The sequence below is a fragment of the Sebastes fasciatus genome, chromosome 17 (genome assembly GCF_043250625.1).
Source record: "Sebastes fasciatus isolate fSebFas1 chromosome 17, fSebFas1.pri, whole genome shotgun sequence".
NCBI classification, from domain to species: domain Eukaryota; kingdom Metazoa; phylum Chordata; class Actinopteri; order Perciformes; family Sebastidae; genus Sebastes; species Sebastes fasciatus.
The window spans coordinates 23,434,799-23,445,886 of record NC_133811.1 but is presented as its reverse complement, the minus strand read 5'-3'; the positions used below and the strand labels follow the sequence as shown (position 1 = coordinate 23,445,886).

The 11,088-nt window shown below is 37.8% G+C and overlaps 2 protein-coding genes across 3 annotated transcripts; both read right to left on the bottom strand.

Moving 5' to 3' along the window:
* Positions 1-235: 235 nt before the first annotated feature.
* clec3bb (C-type lectin domain family 3, member Bb) lies at positions 236-3,406 on the bottom strand. 2 transcript variants are annotated; one of them, XM_074613353.1, is made up of 3 exons: positions 3,265-3,406; positions 2,943-3,057; positions 236-1,339 (listed from the first exon to the last, which is right to left on the bottom strand). In XM_074613353.1, exons 1-3 carry the CDS (start codon positions 3,358-3,360, stop codon positions 933-935), a joined length of 618 nt encoding a protein of 205 aa, XP_074469454.1. In that variant the 5' UTR covers positions 3,361-3,406; the 3' UTR covers positions 236-932. The 2 variants fall into 2 exon arrangements, with proteins under 2 accessions (XP_074469454.1, XP_074469455.1); XM_074613354.1 differs by having other exon boundaries at positions 2,943-3,041; positions 3,264-3,391.
* A 1,956-nt stretch (positions 3,407-5,362) lies between these two features.
* Positions 5,363-8,689, bottom strand: exosc7 (exosome component 7). Its single transcript, XM_074613938.1, has 8 exons — positions 8,566-8,689; positions 8,299-8,400; positions 7,345-7,439; positions 6,647-6,812; positions 6,170-6,240; positions 5,933-6,056; positions 5,663-5,818; positions 5,363-5,544 (listed from the first exon to the last, which is right to left on the bottom strand). The coding sequence occupies exons 1-8, from the start codon at positions 8,620-8,622 to the stop codon at positions 5,440-5,442; spliced, it is 876 nt and encodes a 291-aa protein (XP_074470039.1). The 5' UTR covers positions 8,623-8,689; the 3' UTR covers positions 5,363-5,439.
* Positions 8,690-11,088: the final 2,399 nt, after the last annotated feature.

The window sequence follows — 11,088 nt, the reverse complement described above, 5'->3', positions numbered from 1 at the left end:
AGGATTACATAGTTGCACCACATTTCTTGCAGCTGCGGATATTAAATTTAAAATAAAGTCTGTTTTTCTCTTTCAAGTTTGGAGCTGTTTGATATTTAGGAAAGCACGCACTTTCTTGCCGAGAGTTAAATGAGAAGATCGATACCAGTCTTTGACATATGTAAACTTCTCATCTAACATTTGGCATGAAAGTGTATTCCCCAAACTTTTCCTTAAAGAAAGGACAGTAGAGGAATGGGTTTTTCATTGTTTATTGATGGTAATTTCTCAGGTTACAACAGGCTAGACATTATAGGAGACTACAAGGCTGGCAAACTGAAATAATCTCTTAAAAGAATACAGCTGAAGATTGAGTTTTTTATGTTAATGAAAAATCACTTGTGATTCTTGTCGTTAAAATACATTAATGGTGAAGGGATGCCTGAGATTAAACCAGTGGTTCTCAACCAGTGAGTCATAATAGAGATGTGTGGAATAATACAACCCAGTTTTTACTTTTATAAAAGGTGCCAGCACCTATATGCATCTTTTATTGCAGAAGTACTGGTATTTTGAATTATGATCATCCAATATATGTTTTGGAAAAATAATAATCTTGTGTTTTTTTTAAGTGAAGATGTACAAAAATCTGTAAAATGAATGCAGAAATCATTGATTTCTTTGGAGCTTACTCTCGACTGAACTGTGCTTTTCCTGTTTTTATTGTGACCACAAGGAATGCTGCAAATGACACATCACCAGATCACTTTTGACCCCATATGTGATCGTTTTGTGTGATGGACTGTGACTTCTAAACCAGAATTTGGTCCTGATGCAAAACCAGCTGAGAACCACTGTTTTTTTTATAATAGCAGGCAGAGCGGCGTTGCAGCAAGAGTGCGTACATTGAAAGCAGCTATAACCATAAGCAGTCTATGATGGGATACATGCAATCAAACAATGTTGAACTGGCAGACGGAGGCCTTCTCCTCGCGACAGTTCTCGTCGAACCACTTCCCGCGGGAGGCCCCGGACAGGACGGCGCAGTTGTGGGACTGGCCGCCGTCCGGCTGAGGTGACCGGGAGTTGGACGTGTCCCAGTTTTTGTATGTAATGCTGGAGCCTGTCTGGTCCGCCCAGGTGCCCTCGGTCACCATGTCGTTGATGCCAAGCCAGACCTGCTCGTCTGGGCCGATGCTCTGGCGGAGGTAGTCTCTGAGCTGGTCGTTCCCATCGCTGGATGTGGGCGTGCCAAGGACACCGCCCATGTTGTTACAGTCCTCGCTGGCAGCGTGATAGCGTTTTCTCACAGTGTCGGCCAAGAAACACTTGTCATGGATCTTTACGCCTTTCAAACAGACTGGAGAGAAAAAAAAGGGAGCAGATGGTTAGATGGACCCAAACTGTGATTAATTTTTCATTTGGAGATAAAAACAGGTATCCTGCTATCTCTGAGAACTGTCCTTTGGTGATAATACAAGTAGTCCTGTGGTATTTTGGGGACATGATGAGCAACATGGTGAACATGGTTTTTCTGTAATGGAAGATTTTTGGATTTGCAGGAACAACTGGATATCATTTAGTGTCTACAGAACAAGAGGTCAGACAGGGGTTCACCATGTGCTCTCCAGATTCAAACTTGCAGCTGCAAAGACTCCACATGTATCCCATCTGAATCTATTTTTAGGAGAAGCAAACCTCAGACTGTTCACTCCAACTTGAACACTGTAGTTCATGTCATGCTATCAATACATCCAGTTCATCTTGCTCGCGGACACTTCAGCAGGTAGAGGTTTACCCGTGCGGGGACTTAAAGAGGACCTATTATGCTTATTTCCAGGTTCATACTTGTATTTTGGGTTTCTACTAGAACATGTTTACATGCTTTATTGTTCAAAAAACACTTTACTTTTCTCATACAGGCTGTGCTGTAGCACCTCTTTTCACCCTCTGTCTGAAACGACTCCTCTCCAGCTCCGCTCTAACTAGCTTTGTTTGAGGGCGTGCCAAACTAGCCGCTAGGCAGGTATGCCAGGCAAATATGTTACTTGGTGACATCACCACGTTACGGAAGAAAAGGCGGGACTTCAAGCGAGGCGTTTCAGGCAGTTCAGGAGCAGTATTTCTGTGGGGGAGAGTAACTAACTCCCTTTGGCGTGGACTTTGGGCTTTGTAACTTTGCAGAGCATAATAGGTCCTCTTTAAACCTGGTTAATCTGCAAGTCTAATTTTAGAATTTTTGTCGCCTTGCCCCCAGGCTTTCTGTGTTCTCCAAAATCAGGCCATGTCTCTAAGGGTGACCTTCGCTGCCTGGGACCCTCAGTTTTGAAAATCCAAACTCTGCATGCTCTTTTAAATCTCTTTCTTTAAATTAAATTTCTCTATCCCTTAAAGGAACAGTGTGTAGCATTTAGGGGGATCTAGTGGCAGAAATGGAACACAATAAAATAAATAGAAATGAATTTTTCATTTGGTTGCAATCTGCAACCTCCAGAGACAACCACCAGAACAACACAACATGCCTTTAACTGATGTTGTAATTTTTTTTAATAATTCTATCTCTTTTTTTTCTTTTAGGCAGTGGGATTTATTTACTTTTTATTTTATGTTTTATATTATTTACTTGTTTGACTGTAAAGCTCTTTTTAACTTTGTTTTTGGAATATATTATTTATAACAAGTTATTATTATTAAGACGGGATTTTGACAAATGGCCCCTCTACAAAACAGGGCCATAAGATTACATAATAATGAGGACCTGCCTCAGTTTATTATGTACTTTAGCATTGCAAACAGTAAACCTGGGGCTTTTAGTGGCAGTTTGCACATTTTGCCCGGTTTAGTAATAAAGCCTTGGTCTGAACTCCATCAAGTCCTGGTGTTCGGGCACTTTTCTTTTTATGGGAATTATTTGTATTCCTTCATTATCATAAACAAGATCAAACTTGTGATCTAGCTGTTACTTGTCTGCAGGGCTTGTCGTTCCTTCAGTAGGTTGAGCTCCTGGACGATGTCGTTGATCTGTTTCTGTAGCCCCTCGATGGCAGCATCCTTGGCTGTGTCTGATTCCAACAACACCAGAGACACAAGGAAAGTCACATCAGGTGTGTATGTATTGCATGTATTTGAATAATCTCTTGTTTCAAAGAGATTTGATCATAAAGAAAACCTGCTGTTTAAAGAAAACATTCTATTTGATATTGGTAACCCAAACATCTCACAACACAAATATGATATTCAAATAATTTGTGATCCTTCATACAGATGTAGCTGCATCCATCTACCTTTTTTCGCTGGCTTCTTCCTCGGTGAAATCTGCTGAAATGAGCAGTTCACCATTAATAGCACTCCCAGCAGCACACACACTCCTTTGAACTCCATGGCAAGACCTGTTGAATGAGGCTGCTCCAACGTGGATGCTCGCAATTTATCCGCCTCTCTTCCTCTCTCCTCTTCTTCCTCTCTCCTCTTCCTCCTCTCTCCTCTTTCTCACACCCTCCCTCTCATCTCTCCAAACAAGGAAAAATACTGCAGACCAAAACTGCCATTTGCAGGAATAACAATCTGACCTCAGGAGCCTTAAAGGACGGCGTCTCATCTGGCTCCAGACGCTTTTACGTGGAGGGCCAGTACAAACCAGAGCCAGGCCTGGAAAGCAGGTGGAGGGACTGGCAGACGGTGTGAAGCAGTGATGACGTAACCCTGTGCAGCTTTCATCAAAGTATATGAAAAAGAAATAAACAAACCTTGACTCTTGTGTTGCATAAATGCTTGAATAACTAGTTTATATCTTGGCTCAAAAGAGTTTAAACCTGAAAAAAAGAGATGGAATAAGACTTTCTTGGCCAAAGGGTGTTTTGGAAGTCTTTAGGTATGGCCTCATTTGGAAAAATCTAAATATTTCCAGGTGTTTTTGGCAGTAGAGTGGCACTGAAATGCTCATTAATCATAACTCGTGAATTCTCTTGTGCAGCTTTGAAATACCTGTTTAGGTGTTTGCAATGTTATCCCTTGTTTTTTGTTTTGTATAATTTCATGAACCATCATGTGCATACTTTTTTTTTAACGTTTCAGAATCTGCAGCGAGAGCTCTGTCCATAAATAGGAGTTTGTTTTGGACCCGTCTGCTCTCAGCCAGTGCACACACCCTTCAAACAGTCTGAGGGAAGAGTGGAAGTGATCCAGAGTCACATCTGGTCTCTCTGTAACGCTGACACGTGGCAGAAACAAAAGGACACAGAGAGGCTGCACGTCTTTCCTGACGGTAGTGTTGATTTCAGAGTATTGCATATCATCTTTGTTTTAAGGGGAGACACAGGTGAATACATTTTAACTAGTCGATATCACCATGAAACTTCCCCAGTTGATTTCTTACATTAAGGTAATATTCTATGTTTAAATTATGAAAATTATGCATTATCTTATTAAATATGTGCTACTTTCCAGAACAGAAATCTGAAAATTGGATAAAACCAGGTTCAAAATTCTTTTCATTTTCTTTGACATATTAGAGTCAAAAGTTTTTACAGAGGGGATTTGGATATTTCTTTTTATCACTCCATAAATCTGAAAATACTGTCAACAACCATAACAAAAATCCATTTTCACCATGTTTTTAGGAATAAAATGTTGTATAAATCAGGCTATGAATGATATATGAACAACCCCCTGGGAAACTGGGAAGTTTGGTGGATGTAAGTGCTGCTGAAGTGGAGATTTCTCAGTCTGAGAAAAAACTCACTTTGAGAAATCAGCCCTTAAAGATATGGATTGAAAAATTCCAAACATTTTACAAGACACTACAGGTGAATTGGTTAAAAAAATCAAAAACTAATAGACAATTATTTGTTGTATTACATGTTTTCTGAAATTTGATGTTTAAATATGCAGATGAAAAAGGTAAGGTCTTCACACTACTCTTACCTTTTTCTTTACTGACGCTGTTCTGATAGCCTCGCACCTACGTGATATGCGTATAATTAATCTTCTTCAGCTCATTAATATGCAAATGAGGAATTATATAATGTTAACTTTTGGTGAATTTAGGAGCAATCTACAGATGCAAATAGACAAAGTAGTAAAATAAACACCTAAATGTGTATTCTGGATGTTTTCATTCCACTAGTCTGAAAGAAGACATGTTATGGAAGCTTAATAGCCCAAAATCGATATTTGTAAGTTGTAAGTTATTTGTATAAAATATTCCGCTCAGCAACATTATTTGATGGACCTACTTGATTTTGTGTGAGTCCCTCTGTAATATCCTTAGCATACTTTATTATTTTTTATCATAAAATGTTTCTAAAATACTAATTAAAAAAGTATATCTGTACACCAACACCATGTAACAGTGTATCTAAATTTAAGCACAAAGACAAGAAGGTTGTACAAATTAAAAGTTTTATTAGAAAATTCTGTAAACATGTACATACACACTGTAGATAGACACAGTAATTGATGTTAACCCAGGAAGCCAACTTTCTGTCGCGTCTTTCCCAAACTCTCCTCCTGCTGCAGCAGCTTCATGAGCGGAGCATGAAGGGCCTTCCCGACCCGTTTACCTGCCTGGAGACGAAAAAACACGTTAAGTACCTTTCTACCGTGCAGCACTTATTCATACATAATCACATTCAAAACCTGGAGGAGGCCAGATGGCCCGAGGAGGAGGGCTTACTGGACTCACCTCTGTCATTTCAAAGATACTCTCTGGATCCAGGCTGCCTCCGCCCACCTTCCTCGTGCAGGTGACCGTGCCCTTGTGTGTGACAGAGATGATCAGGCTCGCCACGGAGCAGGCCTTCTCCTGCAGCGTCACGTCCACTACGTGCCTGTGGCCCACCTGTAAGAAAAACAGACAATGTCAAGGTCACCGTTTGTGTGTGTGTGTGTGTGTGTGTGTGTGATAATGGGCTTTAGAAAGTCTTTAATTCTGAGTATCAGCAGGTGAGCTTACCTTGCACAAAGTCACTATACAAGGAACGTTTTCTACGTTGAGTCTCATGCAATCGTACGGGTCATCTGACAGCTCAATCTCCTTCGCTCCTTCTTCATCAGCCGATATGCGCACTCTGGGAATTCTGTCAATAAGGCAATCGGAAGACTGTTGATAAGCTTTCATTTTACTGAATAAGAATTAGAGACAAGACAGCTGTAAGAGATCATAGGAATACCAGTACAACATATTACTTACTTTGTGTTGAAGAGAGCTGCCTTGATAGCTACCGAGATGGCATCGTACAGGTTTCCATCACACTGCAGGAGCTGTGGAAACATGTCAGTGTGAGATTTTACCTCAGTGAAGACCATGGAACAAAATATACACAGATGAAATAAGCTGTTTTTATGTGCTCTGATTTATTCCTCCTATGAAACACAGGAACGCTTTGTCCTCTGCTTTACACGGTTTATCAAACAGTATCTTACACGCAAAGATGAGTTATCATACAAGTAGGAATAGAAACTGAAGTACAGCAGCAAAATATATTGAAAAGAAAATTACATTTTGGTGAACTCTACATACGTTTTACTACAAAAGTGTGTCAATTTGAGCAAAACTCCAAATGGGGGTATGCTTGAAAGGAAGGAACACCTGGTCAATCGCTGCACAAAGTTGGCTCGAATGTTACATTTCCATTTCGTAAAGACATTATCGGGTGCGACCACTCACCAGCACATCCACATAGAGGACCCAGCAGTGTTCCCCTGCACTGATGCAGAGGCTCTTCAGATCCACGCTGTGTTTGTTGTTGAAGACTTTGTAGAGCGTATTGCTCAGCTCCGTCCCCAGCTCCTCACCTCCTCTGCCCTCAAACTCAGGGGTTGCATTGGCTGAACTAATGATTAGAAGGAGAAAACAAGACAGTAAACATGTGCGGTAACAGAAAATCTATCAGTTTGTGTCAGTGGGAACTGGCTGACACTACTACCTTTCTCCACACACATTTATTGCATATTTATGGTACAGTAATATGATAATATTTTCTTTGGTAAGTCCATAATCTCTGGGATGTGTTGCCGATGCATCTCACAGGGAACAGATGATACAACACTACCTCCTAGTGCCGGGTATCCATCCAAACACTACCAAAAACAGTTTACCTATTACTAAGAAAAAATGTAACGTGGTTATGTTATTTATAGACACATTTTCATGTGATTTTCACAACATGTCAGTATATCATATGTAGTGATACTATGATATAAAATTACATATACCAAAATATAGTTGTTGTTTTTTACCATATCATCTCCTAAAAGATGGAAAGTAGAATGTCTTCATTACTGATTGGTTTGGTGGCCAAAACTATAAAAAATAATAAGTCTGAGTTTACTTGCTTTACTCATGAAAACATGCACCACACCTACCAGTCAACGAAGAACTCCAAGTAGCCTTCACTTGGTACCATGGGTCTCGGTTTTCCAATGTCAGCTTTAATCCCAACTAGAACTGCTGTGTGCCCCTGAAAGAGAGACAGAACAGAAGATATCAGAAAATAACAAATCATCAATTAGTCAACGATGAATCAATGAAGATTATGGGGGTCAAAAACCACCCTACCCTCCAGATGCTTTATGAGCAGTGTGTCATCAGACAGCCACAGAAAATTGTGTCAGACCCAACTCACATCTTACACCAGGAGTACCAACTTTTACCTTCCGGCAGGAGATATAGAGTCTGACGGTGCAGATTGAACAAACATTCATTCTTGCCGATGTCTATTAAACTTCTCAACAACTCGTAACATAAAGCTATCATAAGGACACTGCAATATGTTAAATTGGGACAGTGCAATATGTTGCATCTGTGTAATATTGGGCTATTGTCTGTGCAATATGGGCAAGACCGTAGACGGTGCAGTGCACTACCGTGGTGCATTACCGGGGTGCAATACCTGCCATGGTGTGTGTTTGATAGTATGTGCCATTATGTACGTGGACTGTGTATGTGTTGAAACATCTGTTTCTGTGAAACTGTTTCCCTGTCTTGTGTGGAATCGTTTATTATTGTTGTTGATGCTGTTTTAATTTAGTGTTTGTAACTGCAGTCGGATGGAGTCCAGGAAAGATTTCCCCACTGGGACAATAAAGGAATATCTTATCTTAACCTTCCTGAGAAATGACATTCAGTGAAGAAGATATCAGACATTAGCTGGCTCAGATATGGCTCATGAGTAGGAGTACGTGCAGTTGGAAGTGTTGACAGGTGACAGAGGGTGCACAGATGAGAAGCTTTAGAGCACAAACAGAAACTGAGCCAGCATGGAGAGCTGCTGCTGCTGCTGCTGTAAATATGTAATATTATTATTATTAATACATTACCAGTGTGACTTTGGCAGATCCGTCTGTGTTGGACACCACATCAGTCTCTATCTCCATGTGTCTGTAGTCCTCACAGCCTCTTCCGTCCACTCTTAAGTCATCCTGAGTTAAAGAATAAAACATGTCAACAACACTTCAGTTAGCTCATGCTAATGCTAACTAGCTTTCTAACTGTTATAGAGCAACAAATCTCCATCGTGACATTTATAGAGATATCTTTAACCAACCAAGAGGTTGAAGGTTGAAGCGTAGTTGTTATAAACGTACCCGTATACCGTGTAAGATGTACACTTTCTCAGCCTCGCTCACTTGAACTGTTGCCATGATGTAAAGAAAACACTGCTAGCATGTGTGTGTCGCTTTTCTTCTGACGTCATCAACAGACGACGCTGTTTGTGGTTTGAGTTTTTTTTTTTAATTGATAAATGTACATTACGATACGTCATCATACAGAACAGTCCACAACTACAAGGGAACACACAAGCCTGGGAATTGGCGTACAGTGCATAAGTGTGGATGAAGAGAGAGAAAAAAACAACAACAAAACAACAGAAAAAAAAATAATAAACACAAAAAAACAAAGTAAGGGAATGTGGGAATAGTGCTTATAGTGCTTATAGTGCTTATAGTGCTAGGACAGGGGTCAGCATCCTGCCGCTCTTTAGCTCCTCTCCAGTGGCTCTTTGTGGATTCATAAAAATGGAAATGAATAATTTATAATAAAAATGTTTTTTTGTTTACATTTTAATTTTTATTTATCATTGTTGTAGGTCTATGGTACGATGGAGTATTAGGGCCACATTGAGGAAAAAAATAAATCTGTGATTTTGAGAATAAAGTCATAATATTACGAGAACAAAGTCATTATTATAAAGTAGTAATTTTACGTGTTATTTTCTTTTTTTCTCGTAAAGTTATGACTATTCTCGTTAAGTTCTGACTTTATTCTTGTAATATTACGACTTTTTTTTCTCGTAAAGTTATGACTTTTTTTTCGTAATATTACAATTTTTTTCTCGTAAAATTATTACTTTATTCTCATATTACGACTTTTTTTCTCGTGAAGTTATGACTTTATTCTCGTAATATTCTGACTTTATAAAGTAAATCTCAGTTTTTTTCCCCTCAATGTGGCCCTAATACTCCGTAGTACATTTGCTCTTTGGCCCCTCACTGCATTAGACTTATATACTATATACTTAGACTATAAACTGTGTTACCTTCATCGCAATGCTCAAAAGTTTTGTGGCTCCAGACACATTTTTATTTTTTTGCTTAAAATGGCTCTTTTGATAGTAAAGGTTGCTGACCCCTGGTCTAAGTATATAGTATATAACTATAATGCAGTGAGGGCCAAAGTGCAAATGTACTACAGAGTATTAGGGCCACATTGAGGGAAAAATAATCTGAGATTTCCAGAATAAAGTCATAACTTCACGAGAAAAAAGTCGTAATACTACGAAAATAAAGTAATAACTTTACGAGAAAAAAGTCGTAATATTACGAGAAAAAAGTCATAGCTTTATGAGGAAAAAAGTTGTAATATTACGAAACTAAAGTAATAACTTTACGAGAAAAAGTCGTAATATTACGAAAATAAAGTCATAACTTTACGAGAAAAAAAGTCTTAATATTACGAGAAAAAAGTCCTAACTTTCTGAGAAAAAAGTCGTAACGTCACGAGAAAAAAGTCGTTATAATATGAGAATAAAGTCATAATATTACGAAAATAAACTCATAACTTTACGAGAAAAAAGTCGTAATATTACGAGAATAAGTCATAATATTACAAAAATAAAGTCATAACTTTACGAGAAAAAAAGAAAATAACATGTAAAATTACTACTTTATAATATTATGACTTTATTCTCATAATACTACGACTATTTTTCTCGTAAACCTATGACTTTATTCTCATAATATTATGACTTTATTCTCATAATACTCCGACCATTTTTCTTGTAAACCTATGACTTTATTCTCATAATCTCAGATTTACTTCTCAGACCCCTGACCTATCTTAATCCAGCCATGATTCAAAAAAGTCATTACTTCACAAGAAAAAAGTCGTAATATTACGAGAATAAAGTTATAACTTAACAAGAAAAAAGTCGTAATATTACGAGAATAAAGTTATAACTTAACAAGAAAAAAGTCGTAATATTACAAAAATAAAGTTATAACTTTATGAGAATTTTTTTTTAATATTACAAGAAAAAAGTCATTACTTCACGTGCAAAAAGTCGTAATATTACGAGAAAAAAGGTAGAACTTTATGAGAAAAAAGTCTTAATATTATGAGAATAAAGTCATAACTTCACAAGAAAAAAGTCGTAATATTACGAGAGTAAAGTCATAACTTTACGAGTAAAAGTCGTAATATTACAAGAAAAAAGTCATAACTTCACAAGAAAAAAGTCGTAATATTATGAGAAAAAAGCCATAACTTTACGAGAAAAAAGTCTTAATATTACGAGAATAAAGTCATATATTCACAAGTAAAAAGTTGTGATATTACGAGAGTAAAGTCATAACTTTACGAGACAAAAATCTTAATATTACGAGAAAAAAGTTAAAACTTCACAAGAAAAATGTCATAATATTATGAGAATAAAGTCATAACTTTACGAGAAAAAAGTCATATCTTCACAAGAAAAAAGTCAGAATATTATGAGAATTTTTTTTTAATATTACAAGAAAAAAGTCATTACTTCACGTGAAAAAAGTTGTAATATTACGAGAAAAAAGCCATAACTTTACGAGAAAAAAGTCTTAATATTACGAGGATAA